The sequence below is a fragment of the Calypte anna genome, chromosome 3 (genome assembly GCF_003957555.1).
Source record: "Calypte anna isolate BGI_N300 chromosome 3, bCalAnn1_v1.p, whole genome shotgun sequence".
Classification (NCBI taxonomy): domain Eukaryota; kingdom Metazoa; phylum Chordata; class Aves; order Apodiformes; family Trochilidae; genus Calypte; species Calypte anna.
In genome coordinates this window covers 37,021,824-37,042,558 of record NC_044246.1, presented here as the reverse complement: position 1 = coordinate 37,042,558, position 20,735 = coordinate 37,021,824, and the positions used below count along the sequence as shown (strand labels likewise).

At 44.9% G+C, this 20,735-nt stretch overlaps 1 protein-coding gene across 1 annotated transcript in view; it reads right to left on the bottom strand.

Annotated features, from left to right (window-relative positions):
• Positions 1-18,162, bottom strand: part of SYNDIG1 (synapse differentiation inducing 1) — a 74,199-nt gene extending 56,037 nt beyond the window's left edge. The window contains exons 1-2 of the mRNA XM_008504989.2: positions 18,087-18,162; positions 5,317-5,886 (exon numbers count right to left, since the gene is read on the bottom strand). Coding sequence (XP_008503211.1) covers positions 5,317-5,796 — 480 coding nt within the window. The 5' untranslated portion in view covers positions 5,797-5,886; positions 18,087-18,162. The remainder of the gene's footprint in view (positions 1-5,316; positions 5,887-18,086) is intronic.
• Positions 18,163-20,735: the final 2,573 nt, after the last annotated feature.

Here is a 20,735-nt window from a genome sequence, read left to right as displayed (position 1 = left end):
TCTTCAGCTCCCCAAGGTGCAGAATGGAGAAAATACCATTTTCCCACCTCTTAAGAAAGCTGTGATGACCATGGAATTCATTAGTGAAAATGAGATGCAAGATCCTAAGGGAAAATGGCCACAAAAGAAAGTACCTAAAGCATTCAAGACCTGCCTCAGATGTCATCCATTCAACTGCCTCCCATGTCTTCAGTAGGCTGACCCTTTACCCAAGCTGCAGAGCTCTCTGGAAGGGTAAGCCTATCACGCTCAGCTCCCTGGGGGGGTATCCAAATGTGATTTCTGGTTACCTCCTCCCAGAGGAGACTCAGGACACAGGAGCTCAGATTTTTTAAGTACAGTGCAGGACCCTCTAAGCCTATAGAAGCTGGCCACATGGAGAGAAATGGCACATGTCATGGGGCTGCATGGAATAAATCCCCTCCAGGGCCTTCTCTTCACATTGTGGAAGAGATAGAAGTAGTAGGTGTTTGGGAATGCTGAGAAAAGGGGTTAGATGGCCCAGGACATCGTTTAAGAGTCCTGCCTCTACATTGCTAAGCTCATGTTAAAGGGATGAGTTTCAAACAGCATCCAGCAGTTTGTAGGGGAAAAAAAAAAAAAAAAAAAAAAAGAGAACATTTAGCTTGAAAAGTGCTACATTTCCTTTCTTCCTTCAATCCTCAGAGCATTCTATTTATTTCCTTTTCAGAGACTGTTTCAGACATTGCGGGGAAAAAAGGAAAAAGGGTTTTAAGAGAGAGCTCAGATGTATTCTTTTATGCGACACATATGAATAATGCAATTTGCTGCCATCAATAGCTTAGGTTCCTCTAAATAAGCCATTTATCTAGGGGTTAGGAGGAAAACTAGTAGTAGTGTAATATGAAAAATTATGTTTCTGGATAAAAGATGACACTGGATTTACACATGAAGTCCAACAGGAGGACATTTCAGCTACCAGTTCATAGTATTTCACTGCTGCAACATTTGACAAGTTATCTATCCATTAGTTGTGGCGTAAAGAACTCATAAGATATTTATAAGCATTCCAGATATACCTAAACAGGGAATCATTTTATCTCAAGGATGAGCAACAAAAAGCAAAGCTTAAAGTTTTGACAGAGTGTGCAGCCTTCTGCTTTCATGCCCGGTGATTGATTGCTGGAGTGAAGTGGGGCTGTATATGCTAATGAGAGCTGTTTCAGAAATGGTTTCCCATTTCTGGACAATTATGATTTTCACAGCAGTTTGAGTAACCTTTTATCAGGCCCTGAGAAACGCTGCTAGGAAAGAAAAAAAAACCCAAACTAAACAACAAACAAACAAAAAAACACCGGTCCCCAAAAAAGTAAGTTAAACTTGGCCATGTTGTTGTAATGATGCACATGACCTCTGTTTAGATGCCTCCTGCTCCTCTGCAAGATCTCCCTGATTCTTCAGAGTCACGAGGCTTGGAGAGGGAAGAAGGTGCCTCTGGTTAGGCAACTTGTCAGAGACACTGGTGAGCTGGATAGACCCATCCTGAAGAGTAACAGAGCAGCAACCCCAGCAACCCATCTGGGTCAGCTCTTCAAACCAAAACCAAATTACTATCAGTTGAAATAACTGGTGCTTTTCAGATACTTTCTCTGTGGTGAAATTTTCTGCAGGAAAACAACAGCCTGTTTACCAAGAGCCCAACTTTCTTCAAAAATGAAATCCTGACAGAAACACACTTACCTGTAGTGTCCATTAAAGCTGTTCTCAGCATGTGTCCATGGACTCCTGAACCACTTGTAGGAGTCCATGGATCCATGGACTACAAAGGGGTGAGTTAGGTGTTTCTGCACTTTTAAGAAACTAAATACCTGGTCCCAAAAAATACCCAGACAGGTGCTTTGCAACAACACAGGCGATGCAAAAGAGAAACGGGTAAGGCCAGAAAAGAAGTAACTCACAATCCCAGGCTTGTTCTGTCTCTCAGGAGGATTTTTACTGAGGTGGCTAAGTTAGGAATACTGTTAGCCTTGTGCTGACACATGAAGAGCAGGTGGTAGCCTCCAGTTTTCAAGAGACAACAGCTCTTGTGCACAAAGTTCACCTCTTTGCTAATGTTTGCAAAAGCATTGAATACTTTTAAGAGTTTTTTTTCCAGAAAGAAGTGCCAAAGCATGTATGACAAAAAAAAGCCTTACAAGAACTGAGCCCTGATCTGCTTTTCTACTATGTCCCTCGATGAACTGTGTCATGACAGTCAATGAGGCAACATCCTCAGTAACGTGCCATGAATCCTCAATGGCAGAATCAAATCCTTCAAGGCTCTCACAGAGGAGAAGGAGAACCTTTCATCTCTGCTGTATCATCCTCCCTCACTATTCTCCTTTAAACTCCTGCTCCTTTTCTACCCCACTTCAGGCCTAATATAAAGTTTAAAAAAATAATTTGCTTCTTGTCAGTTATTAATGGGGGGGAAAAAAGCTTTCTCGTGGGATAGACTTCACCTTTTTTGCTGGCTTCATGCTGTCAAATTGTCAAAAACGTTGACATGTTTAAAAACTTTTTATTGAGAGAGATAGAAGTAAAACAGCGTGCTACAGCACGGCGACCGGGGAGCCGCAGTCCCACCACCGGCTCCCACCTTCAATAAGGTGAAGCTGGCCCTTTATTCTTTTCATAAAGCCCTTCCCCTCAGTCTCCCATCAGTTTATCATTGGTTCCCATCCCGCGGGCTCTCCCAGCACTGGTTCTTGCTTCGCGGGCTTTGCTCTGTTGCCGAGGGGAACGGTTACACGTTAAGTCCCTGTTTCGCGGGCCCCTGCAGTCGGCCCCTCCTCCTGTTCTGGCTTTTCTTCCTTAAAGTACACTTACAAATACACCCCAAAACAACATGATACAACAAACTGCCTCAACAAACTGACAAACAAACATTATTAAACTGAAAGATACACTCAACAAAACAATAAACTGCAATTTTAAACCCTTATTTTTCACACAAATGTATCTCTCCTCCCCATATTTCTTCATTCCTAGATGTATCTACAGAATCTGGGTCTTTGGGGGTGCTGCCAGTTACTTCCCACGCTGAGATCTGTGGTGCTAAGTTCAGCTATTCAGCAGGCTGGTCATTTGGGTCTGCTTCATGGAGGAGTGTGAATTCACAGCACTGCAAAAGGTTGGCCAAATAAAACAGCAATAGAAATTGATAATGGCCTGGAAGCAGAGGCCTCTAACAATATGAGCAATGCATGCGTTTCTAATCATGCAGGTCTTTTCCTGGACCTTATCCCTCATTTTCTCCTCCCTTTGTCCATTCTCTTGGTTAAGAAGAAAACCCAGCACAGAACAGACCAAGATGCATATGGGTGCATTTTGTGAATGTCTTCCTTCTCCAAGCATTCTATATGTGTAGGTAAGGATGGCTGTCCATATACCTTTCTGTTTCTTAGCACAGCAGCACCCAGGAGGTTTCAGTGAGGCTGGGAATTTGTGATCAGGTGCAGATTTCCCATATAAGGGCTTAATTTGATCTCAGCAGGCTACAGTCCAGTGAAACAGGACAGAAACAAGGATAAACCAGGGAAAATGATGCACATACTGTCCCAGCTTGATACCAAAATTTGCCCAGATTCTTTCATTTCTCCCCTGGAGATCTGGGGAGGGGGTAAGTCACTCCACCCAGACCTTAAGTTTTACAAGTGGTTTTCTAGAAACACACGTTCTCTATGAAAAGTTGATCAAGCTTCTGCCATAACACTTTGAAGAGACATCCTGATCAAGGGCCCAACATTGTAAAGGAACCTTAAAAATCCCACCAAGAATAGGCAAAATGTTTACAATATAAAACATTTTCTTCTTTTCCCGAATATTTTCCTGGTCTTTTTAAGCCTTTCCTCCAACAGCTGTCTAAAGATAATCTGGCTGGATTTGGACTGACAAGAGGGACATTTATTTTTCTGCCTGTACCTTACGGCAGTTGTGTCAATAACAGCATTAGGCAATTAGATGCCTGCTGCAGTCACTTGCATCACTACTGAGTGAGAGAAATTGGGGCAAAAAGGCAGCACTTAGGGATTTTGTTTTGATTAAGAAAATGAGACTTCCCACAGCCAATTTTGACATGCTGTAGAAGGGTGTGATTTGAGCTAACACCCTCACATGCCTCAGAGAGAAACTTTTTGTCTTACTGTGGAGGCATTGAATACAGCATTACTAGCACACACAGGGAAAAACACCTCTCTCTCCCTACGTTATCAATAGTAAGAGAAAAGTGAATAAAAGAGAAGTCAGGCTCTTGTTGGGTTGCCCCCGTGCTGATCACAGGGTGGAACACTGTTATTACAGGAGGTGAAAATAGAAGTTGCAGGACTTGGTAGGTCTCAGTGGAGAAAAATCCTGCAGTAGAGAAACACAAGAAAATCATCTCTTGATCTCATTTTGGACACTCAAGTTGAAGCTATGCCTTTGCTCCAGCCAGCCAAACAGTCTTTGCTAAGTTAGGATTCTGTGTCCAGTGCTGGAGAAAGTTTTCAGACCAGCAGCATTATGCACTCCCTCCACCCCACATGCACTAGTGAACACAAATCTGTACTGCACTTGGGCAGCTGGTTTCATCCAAAACCAAAAATATTTTTAAAAGTAAAAAAACCTGCTTCATTTAAGAAAGCAGAATGTTGATTTCCAGAGTATGCACCATTTGGAGAACAAAATGTATCCTACTTTACTGTGAGCAATCAATGAAGCACAGGAACCTAAAAGAAAACATTTCACTTGGGATCTAATGAAGTGTTCCACTCCATCAGAGAAAAATCTTTTATTTCAGAGACACTGGATTCATTGCAGCATGAAACCCAAAGACTTTTGGGTTTGTTTTCATTCAGAGACAGAAAGATTTTATGCTTTGATCCAGTATGCAAAGCAATCTGCTTTATGCCCTGCTCAAGTCAGGAAAAAATAAGAGATGATGAAGAAGAAGAAAAGCTCCATGGATGTGTGACAGATGCTCCTGATCCTCATCAGCATTTAAGAACGTGAGTCATCTTCAGTTTCTGACCTGCCCACTCAGAGGCAAGAAGGAAATGCTAATGCCCATTAGGGCCAGTGAGAATTTTACCATTAATATCTACAGAGCCAGGATTTACCCATCAAATAAAGGTAAGTGACTGCTCACTGTCCTGGCGAGAGGAGAGAGCAACACAGATGATGCCATGCAGAGCAGCTTCTAAAGCCGCTGATCCCATGCAGAGCAGCTTCCAAAGAAGGTGATCCCATGCGGACCAGCTCTTGGAGACTGAACACTTAACCCCAAATATGCCCTTGCGTCCCAGCCTTCCCCACATATCCCACATGACATCTGACCTCTAGCTCCTGGAAATCCTCCTCTTCCTCCACATCGTAGGAGAGTGTATGAATCTTAATGTCATCTGCTGAGAGATCAATAAACTTGCTGTCTGGGTACTCCAGGCTGTCTTTGGCAGGAGATCGGTCCTCGATGAAGGTGGTTTCACAGCATTCTGAGCCAATGCTCTCACCCCACGAGCGCAGAACATTCTCTGAGTAGAGGATGATGTTGGGCCGGTAGTGAGACTCCACCGTCTGTTGCAGCATGTTGGGGTCCAGGAGCTGCTGGACAGGGTCATTCCTGCCATTCTCCAGGCAGCTGGGAGAGGAAAGGCTCCCTGCTCGGTGGCTCTGGTACTGGGGGGCTGGGTACACAGAAACCAGACCATCTCGGCTCTCTGTCACTAAGTTCCTTGTATTAATTAAACCATTTCTTTTCCCAGCTTCAGCTATCTTACTGTGCATTACCACACTGTTCTGCTCAACCAAGCCATCCATACTGGGAGGTGTCTGAGGGAGTGGGACGGGTCGTCTTTATTGTGTTGTACCTCAGAGGCAGGTCACACTGGGGCAGTGGCTCCCATTTTCCTGATGGAGAAAGGAAACAGACACCAAGGTGAGAATATAGGCAATGAATTACATACCAAAGCACCCAAATCAGCTTGTCTGTGGTAACACCTCATGAGGAAATGCAGCCCCACATATGTACACACCCTGCGCTAGCTCTCCAGATATATTCCCATTCTGAGGGGCAAAAAAACCCACCCCAGATCCATGGGGTGAACAGGAGCAGATGACAGTGTGTAGAGTGGACTGCCTGTGATGCCTCAGTAATTGTGGGACCCTTCAGAGAAGGACTATGATGCCTCCTCCTTCCACCCATAGGTATGCCACTGTCATTCTGGGAATCATGTCCCTTTCCTCTAAATGCTCTAATAAGAGAAGTGAGGAAAAGACACCAAGATAAAAGAACAATTTTCATTTCTCAGAAATCCACAATTATGAAGGGAAGGCAGCTCATGTGTTCAGCTGTCAATCTCCACAGCCACCTTTCACCCCTGGCAAGTGCCTACTACTCTTTGAAAACTGAGTTGTAGGAAAAAAGAAGCAGACAGTGCTCTTCAAATCAACTGAAAAAAACACCACCTGAAGATAAGAGTGGATCTGACCCAGAGGAATTAAAACTCCTCTGGACAGTGTCTCAAATCCCATTCATTTCTTTGGAAGGCCTACTTCTGATGCCTCCAAGGCTGCCACATGATGACATTAAAGGGTTGTCATGGGGCTTGTCAGCATTTCCATCCCAGGAAGGATGGAAGGACTCACCAGGAAGACATGGAGGCATAGTTGCTTGAGACCCAAGAGCTGGTTCCTCTCGCACAGGAACAACAGCTGCCCCATCTCACCAGACCATCAGCCTTGCTCTGTTTCACGTGGGCTACATTAAGGTGTGAGAAATCAAAGGGACAGCTCTGAAAACTGAAAGTACCTTTTTTCAGCCCAAATGTTTTCTCACCAGGGTATCAGTTCTGCTCAGGTGCAGTCAAAGGAAAAGGTTTTTCAATTATGGATGCACCTGCCACAGCAACAATGAGCTTGGGGTTTTGTTTCTGGGCCTGACCATAGAAATCACAGAAATGTTCCAGGCTTAAAGAGCTTCATATTAGATCCTCTGAGGCCAAATGCTTAAGGTAGGATTACCTATCCTCAGTGTGCTGCCTAGAGGAAAACAAGAATTGCACATACAGTCACACATACATATGCATTATTTTTATTTGATGTTTTCTATTTCCTTTTTATAGCAGAGATCCTCTAGCAGAGCAATGGTTAGTGAAAGCCTAATTGTACTCCACACACCTGCAGTCTCTCATTTGGCTTGCAAGAGATATTTAAGCCATTCCTCAAAGCTGTTTTACAGATCTTCTGTTTTTTCACTACAAATGAGGCAAGAAACTTGTGTAGCATACAAGAGGGCTTAACTAAGTGTGCTGCAGTGTTTGCATTCACAGCACTCAGTTTAGCATGTAGGAAAGCCACTTTATTGTGATATCAAATTGTTCAGTGATTGTCCTAGGTAAACCACCAGGAAAGTAATACAAGTGAAAATACAATACCGGGGATCCTGTGGAATTATTCACAACACAGGTCACAGCTCCAAACCTGGGGAACCTGCTGACAATTTGCAGGTTAGCTTGGACTCAGTTTCACCAAAGGATTATGCCTAAAGCCCTCAATCCCTTTGCAGCAGATAAGACTGAAAGGAGGTGCCCTGCCTTTCCAAGGAAAACTCATTTCCATATGCAGCCAGGCCTGTGCTAAACGAACAGAGGACCATGTCCTCTTCCTGTTGCTGGCAGGGTAACATCAGCCTGTGTCGGCTCAGATATATTGGTGTGAGGGGGAGCTACTTGTGGAGCAAACAAGTGAAATTCAGGAGATGTGAGTGGGTGAGGAGGCTAATGTGTTGCACATCTGCCTTAGGACTGGTGCTTGTGGCATGAGTCCAATTCCAGAGTGCTGGAAAGGTGGCAAACCTCCTGTGGGCTTGCTAAACTAACCCAGCTTTGTAGTTTAGAAGGCTTCAGAGGAAGGATAGGACCCAGCAACAAGCACAGTTGGAACACTCTTAGTAGATGATTCTGCGTCTCCAACAGCTTGCCCACAAACTTTCTGCTTCTTCATCTCTCCTCTCCCAAAGAAACAAAACAGAAGTACAACACCAAAGGCAGAAGCTCAGAAAAACTCAGTAACTGAAGAGTAAGTTGTCAGGAGACTTTGCTTTGTCCCAACATTTGACACCAACCATTAACCTCACTTAAGTCTAAGAGACTTCCCCCAAAACTGTACACCATCTCAGAAGAATTCTTAGCCTAGCCATTTGTCCAAGCAAACTGAGATAGCGAGACAAAATACATCACAGTGTAGTAAAAATTGGAAGAAGATGCTCAAATCACACAGATGTCCTCAAAGAAAAATGGATGGAAAGGTCAATAGCTGGTCATTGCCTCAATGTCTGCAGCAAAGCTTGGGTCAGGACTTACACCTCCATGAAGTCACACCATTCCAACAAAGGGGTTTGTCTTGCTTGAGCAGCACTCAGGAAAATGCTAATATAAAGCAGTTTTATCTCATGCTTTTGAGCTGTGCTATCTGATTCCCTTCAGGTTGTCTCTTCATTCACCTGTCATCCAGGTGACACTTGGCTATAGATTATGAGGAAGGGACCCTCCCACCTCTTTAAAGCTGATTTTCATGGGGACTCTCCAAAATCATGGGAAATTAAGACCATTCTTCAGTTCTTCTCATAGGAACAAAATGAGAAAATTAAGCAGAAGCCACAGGAAAAAACATGTGATAAAATGCCTAAGTGACCTGAGACCCAGAAGTATTTCAGAATGTCACTAGGCCCTCTCCCAGACAATACCTATGCTGCAGTAACTAAGTGCCATGCATGCTCCTCAGAAGCTCCTCATTTTGTCAGGCAAGAGATAAAAAGCATAGACACATTTGATGTTGGACCATTCAGCCTGCAGCTGACAGGATGGATCCTGGTAGGTTTCATTTACTAGACATGAGGGAGCTTGTGGTGTTGCTCCATCCTACCGTGGATCTAAGCAGCAATCTGGCTGGTGCCTACCTGTTATGCATTTAAACCAGTCTTACAAACCAGTCTTGTAGATTCTGAGTGATACCCTCCATCCCCCCTGGGATGGAGGAGGGAGGGAAGAAAGCATTTGAAATGAGGCCAGGACAAGACAAGGAATATCCCCTTCCCACACAGAGCTCCTCCAGTAACAGGGCTAATGCATTGCTCAAGGTGTCCTCTCTAGAGTCCCACACAGCACTGCAGTTTGCATGCCTCAGGGAAGGTCAGCAAAGAGAGATGCAGATGGCAGCATGCAATCAAAGAAAATTGTTTAACCCTAGAGTCATTTCCATCTGTAACTCGCTGGCTACCTTACCAGAGCCTATCTTAATGTTCTTGGCCCTGCAAGTGTAGTGCTTAATGGCACTGACCTACCAAGACTCTTATGCCTTTTCATTATAATACCTTAATAGAAATAACAACAACAACAATAATAATAATAATGATAATAATAATAATAACAATAATAATAATAATGTGGCATTGATTTTTCTTTTTCAAGTTAAATTCCTGAGTGGCTGGCCTAATGCTTTAAATCAATAGCACCTTGATTGCCAGTGCATTTGATGCATAGCTGAAGCAAGGTCAATTGCTGTCTAGGGAAACTGAGAAACAGTTGAGGTACCCAGAGCTTCTTCATCAATAAAAAGGCAGGATTAAGAGTGCTGTCAGCCACAAATGAAATTTCACATCCTCATGGATAAGAGAAACCTCCCCAGGGCTTTTCTCTTCCAAACCACAGACTGAAGGAAGTTAAATCAGATGTGCATGGCCTTTGTAACCTCCTATTGCCTTAGTGTTGGTGGGAGGGTAAGACTCAAAAGTTGAACTTCATTTCAGCTATTTCAGACATCTAAGCATGTTCCTTGGGAGAAATTAACTGCAGTTAACCAAGGCGCACAAGACCAGTGGGTTTGGTCTCCCTTTCAGAGTAACAGTACCCTTATAAAATACAAGGGAGACCCTTTCAGCTTAATATTAACCTTCAGATGAGTGAAACTGGTGAAATGAGCCCCTCAAGTTCAGATGGAGGAGCTATGAACAGGGACACATGGTCATGAGTAACACTTAGACACAAAAGGCAAGTGCTTAAGCAAACAGCTCAGGGCTTGCGTCCTGCCTGCAAATGAAACCTTGGAGGTGGATTCAGTCACTATCCTTTCAATAAGACATGGTCCCAACCTGGGCCAGGCTTACAAGCACATCCTAAAATTAAGATTGCCCCAGTTTCCATGTCAAACTGCAGCCCAGAGGATCCCAGATGGCAGTGCAACTGAGCAGATAACCTCTGACTGACCACCTGAGGCAGCCAAAGGATACCTTCCCCGCAGGGAGCTGACACTTAAAAGGAAAAAGAGCCATTCTCATTACCTAAGACCCCAGAGAGGTTTCAGAATGATGCTGCCGAGAAATTGAAAGTCATCAGGACCCTTTAAATAAGAGAGCTGTTCAGTCTGCTCCAAGATGCAGAGTTAATTTAACTGGTTTGATTCAGGTTTCATTTATCTTTGCACAGTTTGAATTTCTCCCCACAAATCATTCACTGCTAGTCAGGATAACCAGAAATAATTCTGCATTTTCAGACTTGAGGCTGGAACCAGAAGTGACAACCAACTTCAAGCTATTGACAAATAGCAGATCAAAATGCAATCTAATTTCTACCTCAGGGATTAGAAATTTCTACCCAGGTATCTGGTATTAAAAGTGAAACCAATAATTATTATAACCATCATTCTTTCCAATTTCTTGAATTTCTCTTTCTGTTTTTTATTTTAACAAAAAGCTGCAACCACTGCCAACTCAGTCTGCAGTGCTGAGGTTTATTAAGCTATCAGTTGTGTTACAGCAGAGCCCAGCTACAGGAGCTGCAATGAGAGCTATGCTCTGCTGGGTGTTCTGCAGACTCCTGCTATGATGACAGTGGCTGACAAACTAATTAAAAAAAGGGTGTGAGACTGAGAAATGCAAGTTGTAAAGAGGACAAGGAGAGAACAGCTAAATGCTATGCCTGGGGCTCTGGGAGACAAGGAGCAGAAGGCAGCTTTGGTACTGCTCACCATCCCAAAAACTCCTTTGGTCCCCTATGACCTGGCAGGATGCTGTTGTCCTGCTGCCTTCTGCCCTTTGCACAGCTCTAGCACAGCATCAGCGTGTTTCAGCCTGCTGGAGATCCCTGCCAGGGACCAGAAGCCCTGTGTGCACAAGCAACTATTCAGTTACCTCTGGAATACTAGACTACAGTGGAAAAGCCCCAGCCCTTTCCTCACAACGGATAAGAAAGGCATTAATCCAGGCAGACCTGACATGGCCAGCCCAAAGGCCTGCCTTACTGGCAGGGATGAAGACAAGCCATAGTGAGTCTGAAGGCAGAGTCCCTGTTTGCTATCAAAGTTTATGGCTGTATCTGCTGCCATTCCCTGCAGATCTTGCAGAACATCAGCCAGAAGAGCTCAAAGAGCTCATGTGCCTCTATGTGAGGGTCTTGAATATCAGGGGAAATCTCTTCCCCATGAAAACAGTCATGCATTGAAAAAAGTTGCCTAGGGAGGTTGTCCAGTTAGAGGTTTCTAAGACCCAACTGGATGAAACTCCGAACAGCCCGGCGTAACCAGGCTGACATTTTTTTGAGCATGAGGTTCCTTAAACTTGCATTACCCTGTGATCCAAAGCTCTCTGCTCTGAACAAATTCCAACCTGTCTCCCATGCTCCCAACAAGACATTCACTCCTCCCACACCCTTATGCCAGCTCCTCAGTGCTGGCTATATCATTTAATGCATCTAAATCTAATGCCAGCAGGGCAAGGAGAGACAATAACTATCCTTTCTCAGGGCCATGCTACTTCAGAATAAACTGAAGCAGCGTCAAAACTACCAGATTCAACAAAGTACTGCTGCATTTGATACTGGTTCCCCCACTGCCAGCACACAGAAAGCAGACAGGAGAAATCTTTCCTGAAGAGCAGACAAGACAAATGGTGAGAGCTGCAGGTTTCAACATGGTTTAAGGTATTCCAAACATCTAGAAATTGCAGCAATGTATACGGATCTTTTACTTGAGAGAAATCACAGGCAATGTATGCACCACCAGAATTGATTACAAAGTGAAATATTCAAGGAAAGGGAAGAAAAAACCCCCTTTTCCACTTGCATTTTTCTTCTTTGATTTAGCTGAGCTCATTAAAATAGGTCTTGTTTTCAGGGAACGCTGCTATTTCAGCAGCTAAAATTCCTTTTGACCTATTAAGTAAACTGCAGGGAGTTTCGTAAGGCAATGCAACTAACTCACACTGGGAGAATTAGAAATGCAAGCAATGGTAATAGCTAAATGTTTAATTTCTAACAGTGGAAGTAAAGTGACCTCCATGCTATTGTAGTATTACCAATATGCATCAAATCCACTGAGAGACATGAGCCTGTCCTGTCCCAAAATAATGTCCTGCCTCAGAATACAGTGAACGCCTAAGGTCATAGTACCAGAGCAGGAAATAAAATACAGGTCTCTTGATTGCCTATCCAGAGGTGTATTTAAATGTGGAAACAATTACCATATGCATATTAGATCTGCCTGAATAATTGATTGCTTGATTCAGTAGCTTAACCAAAGAACGGAGAGGGAGAAAGGAGGAATTACCTTGTGTTGACCTAAAACACAGAATTATCTCTGCAACAAAATATTTCCTTTTTAGCAGATGGAAGCATCTTACTTGAGCCAAAATGAAATGTACTGTTTCATTTATTTATTTTTAATTGAACAACCTAGCTTTAAGTTCAATTTGCCTTCAGTAAAAAAATTACACGTTCAGGTTTTTCTAGCAATCCTCCTTCTTGACTAACTGTGACAGCCTCAGCTCTTTGTTGAGTTCAGTCCAAACACACAACTTTTTTCATTTGCTAAAAAACCTGTACTTTCCAGCTAGCAAAAAACCTGACCTGATTTACCTGCCTTAATGCAAATAACCTTGGCTGCTGTGGGAGGGACCAGTATAAAAACACCTTGCTGTTTGCGCAACTTATGGCAATTTTGGGGGAAAGGGAAAGTGGTAAAAAATAAGACTCTGTGGCTTTTTAAGCAAGAAATTCATTTCATCAGTTCAGTCAGAGAAAGATCAGTGTTGGAAAGATACTATCAGCTACCTAACTGTGTTTGGAGACTCGAATGCTATGAATTTGCTGGTGATCTCAGGGTGTACCTAAAAAACAGCTGTATCCTATCCTAACTCTGTCTCTCCCCATAGGCAAAGCCTTTGCCTACATGCCCAACACACACTTGTCTCACACCTTCACCTTCTCTTCTGGCTGCACAGATGTATCCTCTGCTCTGAGCCTGGCTACCTGGTCTCACACAGAGCAAAGGTTACCTTTGCACTTGCTTGTGTCACCAGGTCTTCTGCAGAACTGCGTTCCGGGGGTCCCCAAGATCACAGAATAGGACCATTTGACAACCCCAAATGCACCAGCCTCATGATATCCCTCTGAGCTCCCCACATCCATTTCAAACTGGGCAAGTAGCATCATAAGGACTGATACTTGTTTTAAAAGATGTAAGGCCAAGCTGACATTTCTTTTCCTTCCACCTGTCCCAAAAAGCTGTTCTGTTAAAACACTCTGATTATGTCCAGCACAAGAAAACTGACCTTCATGACATAATAACCACACATAATGAAAGAGCTCAGGTCATTACCTTCATCAGTGTGGCCAGGCTGAAAGATGTGTTTGCGAACTCAAAGAGCAGAAAATTGTGCTGCCTTCCACTTTTGAACCAAATGAATACAGCTGTTCTCTGGGGTGTATAATTGCATCCTTAATCATTCAGAGTGCCCTCACCAAGAAAAGTTTCATCCAAAGTGAGTCCCACAGACCTTCTTCATGAAGCAAAAATCACTCCTAGCCAAGTTTGGGGCTTACTTCCCATGTTACTCATGCTTTGCAGAGTAACAACTTATACACAGCTGAACTGCTTGTTTCACTGTGTATTCACTTGTTTAGACAAGCTGCATTCTTAGATGGAAAGATGCGATGGCTCATTTCTCTTGGTTCCTATGCCACAGAGTACTGGAGAGTCAATCTAAGATTAAGTTGTCAGGAAGGGACTGAGTTACCACCAAAAAAACCCCTACACCTAATTTCAGTGATGCCTGGTGCTGCAACAGATTGCCCCAGCCTCTAAGCAGCCACCTGATGCTCTTCCCTGTAGCAAAAGGCACAGCAAAGTGAAGTTCCTACTGCAAACAACAGCGCACCTAAATGAACACCTTGAGGATCACCTAGGAGTATCAACATCAAAGCATCACCTGGCACTCTTGGTCTGTCTGCAAGCTGACTCCACTGCTTCCCTTCCACCTAAAATCCCCAGTGCACTGTGTTTGTAAACAGGCTGGCCCACAGACAGAAACACCCAGATGTGGCTCCAGGAATGGTCCTACTAAGTCACACCTCATTTCTGATCAGTCAGAGACTGGTCTTTGCATATACTCTGTTCACCTGGCTCTACTCATTTCCACATTGCATGCAGGAACCTGCCTCACACTTGTTCTGCATGTAACACACCAATGCTACGCTCTAGGCTACGATTTAAGATACCCTTGAAGATGGAATGATAAATAAAGAGAGGACAGAACAGGAAAACAGCCTAATAGTGCAGACCTGGTGCAAAATGAAGATTTCTGTATCTCCTGTCCCAACCAAAACACCCCAGGTTTGTAAGTCACTTTGCTAGAAAAAATGCTTCTATGATACTGTAAAATTGCTGGTGCCAGTTCATCAGGGTGAGAATGATTAGATTAAACAGCCACTGCTGGGGCAATAAAATCAACATTGCTTCATCAGGCTCTAAAACAATTGCAGAGCCAGGAATACCCTATGGGACAAATGCTTTACAGAATAAGTGATTTAGCCATAGCAACACTGGTAGCTGGAGGAAGATAGGACAGGCAGGGAAACGCTGAACACTAACATCAGTGGGCATAGATTGACCTTTACAGGCCTTTCTTAACCCAATACTCATCCCTTCTTGCAGAAACCAGAGTTGAATGAATAATGGAGCCCACGAGACTCTGGGCATTGCCAGACCCTGAAGAAAAATCTGACAACCTCTTTTTTTCTGGGATTTACGAGCTAGATTTCTGTATGGGAGGCACAGGGGTTTGGTTAGCAGCATTTCAGTTCAGCATTGCCTCTATGATCTTTCAAGCCACATGCAGTGGGGAGAAGGGAGATCATTTTGCTGTAGAGAGTACAAGAATAGCAGCTGGAAGGTGGGTGGGTGGCATGAGGACACCAGGCACTGGGAGAGGACTGGATCTGCCACTGCTCATAGCAGGGAGCTGCTGTGGGAGATGTCCTGAAGAAGTAGGGTGAACATATCTGTCCTGCAGGATCTGAAGCCAAGCTACATGCCTCAAGGGACCTATAATGAGCAGGTCCACATCAAGGAGCTGAACTATTTGATTATGCCATGATATTCCATATATGCCATGATAGCACCATTTCAGAGATCTTGATTCTCTCTGAGGATTTTAAGGGATCTGATCAATCAAAGCACATAAACACCATTAAACCTCTGCTCAGGTTATGACAACTTGATGTAAACAGTTCATTCTTCTTGTGCCTCAGTGAATTAAAATCTCAGAGCTTAAGGACAGAAATACTTGACAGCACAGATTCTGATGAACAGTTAATGAGGGAACTTTACGCATTCAGGTTTTATATAGATACTTATACACAGCTACTCATCTACAGGGATGCTATGTATAAAATAGGGAGTGCTAAAGGCATGCATGGACTCATATCTCTCATGTACTGCAGTCTTGGATAGTGCAATGAAAACAGCCAGATTTTGTCACTCTTCCAATATTGTGACACCAAACTCAATGCACAACTTTTTTTTTAATTATTCTTAGGTGGTGTAAGTTGGACCACTGCCACCTGAATCCTCAGGACCACAAATATTTAATGCCGAGGAGCGTTTTTTTGTGCTGACTTCTAAAAGCAGTCTCCAACTTTTACTAGAGAAAGGGTATTCAGAAACACTTGATTTAATAGCCAGAGCATGTGTATTCAAACACGAGCAGATACATACTCTCCACACACACACACACGCACACTACTCATTCACAGTTGTCAAAGCAAAGTCACTGAACATGGACAGCATTTTCCTCTTGTTTAAATCTCTTCAGTTCTTTTCTATTTTTGGTCCAACTTTGTACAGTGGCTTTGTACAAACAATAACCTGCTAAAAGTCAAGTCTTAAAAGTGAAGAAAACAAAAACTGGAAGCCCAGAATATAATCTGCAATCTCAATAACCACATAGACAGTATTAAAAACTCTCCTGGAGAGAAGTAATAATTATTGTCTGCAGGTATTAATTTATAGTAAAGACAATAAAAGGCATCCAACTATACTGCACCTTTTCTCTAATACTATTCTCAGAAGCAAAAGCATTTTAAATCCACAAAGCATCAGTTAAATGTGTTCAGTGCCTATATACACCAGTACTGCATTACATCTGCATTTGTATAACGAAGAGCCTTCCTATGCATCTGAGATTTATTCCAGAGTGCATGGTACCAGTGGTTTGAGACGTCTGCTCATTCACCTAATAAAAGGAAACTTCATTTAATTCCTACAAATGCATTCATCCTAGGTATGCCCTGTCATGACCTGTAGTACCAAACTGTCAATAAAATGTCACCTTGGTCAGTAAAATTAGAAATGGATTATTCTTTGGAGCAAGGTAATTTGAAACTAAAACGAAGAGCATCTAAATGCATCTATTTTGGAGATAATAGCTCATTAACTATAATTAACAGCAGGTCATTTAAATGGATGAATGTAGAAAAATACATTCTCTGCTCTGACTGCATTTTATAATACACAATAATCCCCCTGTAAATGCCAGTTAACTCTCTTCTCGGGTTTAAGAATATCAAAGCATCTTTTAATTGTTGTTAATGCCTTGTTTACAAGGGATTACTGTCTAATCATTTGTGATTTAAATATTTAATCTCCCTAGAAAGTTTAGATCTCTTTTTTTTGCTTCTTTCTCCATCCTTACACGCTGAGGCTGCAGCCTTCTCCTCCAGTTATTCTGCACACAGTTCAACAGATTGTCCCCGGAGCAACTCCTGCCACTAGGTAGCTCCCTGTTTTTTGGGGGGCAGAAAACCCACCACCACCCTCAGTTCTGCATAGAGACCCTTGCACCTCTCCTCCTCCAGCGTTGGACCAGTGAGCACTACCAGTCCTGTTCCAGGAAGGCTTGCACTCCTGCAGTCCCAGTTCCAGAAAGGTCTCAACATACGTGCCAGCCTCCTCCTACAGAAGGCTTCTCATTGAACCCTTGTGCCTTGCTTTAGTGACCCAGGAAGGCATGGGGGACTTATCCAAGGTCACCTCTCTCTGCTACTGAGTAGCAGAGACCACGACGGTCTCCTCGCCTTAACTATCCCTCTCTCCAACTTAGCCGTCGCTTCCCGCGAACTAAAGGATGGAAAAAAAAAGCGCCTTTAGAGCAGGGTGGTGAAAGGCGAGGGCAGCTGTGGCTGCACGGAGCCCAGCCTGCCTGCCGCCTGCCCCCATCTCAAGCTCTGTCCCGGAGCTGTCATGGTTCTGTGCTCAGCCCCTACCCCCAACCTCCTCCAGTGCATCTCTCCCCTCCCGGAGCAGAGGCTGTCCTGGACTGGAGAGGTGGCCGAGTGCTGGGAGGGAAAAATCCTCTGCCATAGTGAGCTGAAGGCACTGGGGAAATGAAGGAAAAAGAAGGACACCCCCCCTCCCCCCGCAGTTTCTCTTCCAGTTCTCCCAGCCCAAACCTTGCCATGGCACTGGAAAAGCACCCCCCGTGCAAGACCGGTCATGCTAATTCCGGCTCTCGGCAGGGCACCGGGGAAGCACCGCTGCGGGCGGCCCCTGCTGCCTGGTGGGGCAGGATCCCAGCCGACCCGGCCTGGGAACGAGCCCCAGCCCCTGCGCTCCGCGGGGATCCCACCGGAGACTCTCCACCGCGGCAGCTGAGGGAGCCGCGGTGTCCCTCGCCCCCGCTTCGTGCACGACGGCCTCGCTCCGGAGGATGGGCTGGAATTTGGTGCATGGCTTCCCGGACAAGAGATGATGAGGGGCGCGGGGGGAGTGGGGTCACTCACCTCCCTGCAAGGTGACCCGCAGCGCGATGCTCCCGCCGGGGGCTGCAGGAGGAGAGGTGCGGCTGCCCGGGCCGGCGGCGGCTCAGCGCCCGGTCGCGGCTCCCGGCAGCATCCCGGCGGCGGGGGCGGCGGCGGGGGAGCGGAGCCGGGCAGGGCGCCGCCTGCACCGCCTGGCTGCACTGTGCGTTCAACTAGCCGGGAAGAGGAGGAGAAGGAGGAAGAGAAGGAGGGGGCAAGGGAGGGAGGAAGGGAGGGAGGGAGGGAACAAGCAGGCAGGCAGGCGGAGGGAGGCAGGAGAAGCAGCTCTGCGTGGCTGCGCGGCCAACTTTCCTCCTGCAGCAAGGAGCAGCCTCACATCCCCCGGTGTGTACCTGCCTCGGGGTGTGCACACCGTCCCCCAGTTCCCTGTATCCTCATCTGTGGGCCTTCCTCCGAGACAGGGGCTTTCCACTGCTCCCCACCCACCGGAGCTCAGCGCCCCTCCCCGGGGCAGCGGCTCTTCTGTCCCTGCCGCAGAGGCAGCGGGTACGGGTCTCCCAGACACACAGGCACCTGCCAGCGCGAAACTTGACACACCGACTCCCCGAGGCCATGGGGAAGCTCCAGAAGGTCTGAAGAACTTTGTTTATGTGTTTTATTTTTTAGCGTAGTGACGAGCACACCCGGGCTGCATGCTGCAGCGTGGAGGGGTATGTTCTCTGCTTTCCTAATAACTCTACATAATGTGGGTAGGCAGGGTTCATTCATTTCTTTTCCCATCCCCAGCAGGCTTGCTAGCCAAGTAATTTGCCTAAAAGCTTCTCTGCCGCCACTTCTTTCTAGATGCTTCAACATCTATGGCACAAAATACTGTTGGAAGACCACATGCCCTGTTTGTATCACTGCTCTCCTGTGCAGTGAGGGAGACAAGGCCCCTGTGTGTTGTTGCCTCCACGTCCCTGTTGGGTTCAGACTGTTTTCTCTCTCTGCTTTCTTATTGCTTGTTGTTATTCATACTCCCAAAATAACACGTGCCAAAATCTTTGCTGAAGGAGGATGTTCAAGATTTTAAATACGCATTAAATGACTAGAGACTGTCTTGGGGATTTTAAGCAGAAAATCCTGCCAGCCTCATTTCCCCTATTTCACAACTTCTTGGTTATCTTCCAAACTCAGTTTTTTTTCCAGTATATCCTAGCAATAGCCACAAAAGAGTTTCCATCTTAGTATCTGGTCCCTTGGTCATTTCTGACTTGCTACAGACTTCAGGGAGCTTTTTGGGTCTTGCAGAAAACAGTCTCTTCCTTAATGTAATAGACACTGGGAGAGAATCAATATGTAATCAGCAGACAAAAACAGCCCCAAATTATGATCACCCTGATTCTCCAAAGTGCTTTTCACCTTTCCTTTTTTGGGAATGGAAGCCTGTAAATCACTTTATTATGCCTTTACCGAGTAAGACTTTTAGGAAAAAGACTGTCTTTCTGTTCTGCTTGCACAGGAACAACACTGTAGGGGGGCTGGCTTGCAACCAATGCCTTCTACCTGCTAAAGTGCAAATTCTTATCATCAGGCGTTACTGCTACTGGTTAGAGATACCAGCTGGCCTGGATGGCTGGTGAATTCCTGGCAAAATACAGTATCTTGGTGACCACATGTATTTGTGAAATAGGAGGAAATTATTTCCAAAATGAAATTTTTAATTTTTCTTTGGAAGAAATAGCATTTATACAGAATGGAGCAGGGAACATATTTCTGGGTAATCAAGTCAAATTTTCTGGCTTCCAGGCAGCCACATCCTGTAATCCTGTTTGTTTCCTTCTAACACTTCCAAAATGAAGCATTTTCCATGCTGTTATCAAGGTGAGGTTCAGTAACATCCAGGAGTAATTGTTTTCTCTAACACTGTGCCTCCACATTTCCCATTCTCCCATTAGCACTAAACTAAGCATATTCTTCATGTAGAGAGGGTATCAGGCCTAAATTGGTTGTGTTTTGCAGCACAAGTAAGAAAATACGAGTAGTGGTGCAGTCACCATCCAAACACATTGGTTGTGATTGTTGCTATATTTGTTGTCAACCTCATCTCTTGCTGAAAAACACACAGGAAGGAGTTTACCAGTGCTCTAATCACTGTTAATCATCCCACTTCCCTATCTGCATGAATCTTGCCATAAAATGGCCTATTCCTTACCCTGGGAAGCAAATGTTTGGTTGGACTTGATGATCTTTCCAGCTTGTTGCTTAGATCAGGGCTGCTGCATGGACATACTCTGTCCAAGCATTAAACCACTGACTTCAGCGGAAGGACTCTGAGGAACAGCACCTGGCTGGAGAGTTACACAGTCCTATTCTTGCTTCTCTTGGTGCTCTGAGCTACTGTTAGCAGTCACTCTGTAGGAGCCCTTGGAGACTGAGTTACTCTGAAAGCCTGCTGGCCACAAGCACCTGGGAGGAGGCGTCACAGCATGGGAGCAGAAGAGAGTCCCTGTTTAGAAACCACTTGCCAAATGCTGCAGGAAGTGAGGATGAGCTTTGTGGCAGCCCTGAGGATTTGGAGAGCATCATTAGCTGGTATATCTGTTGCATCTGTTGATGTGCTAATATGTTCATGGGAGCTGGTGGGAGAAATGTTAGCCTGTCATCCTCAGCTGTCCAAACAAAATCTGA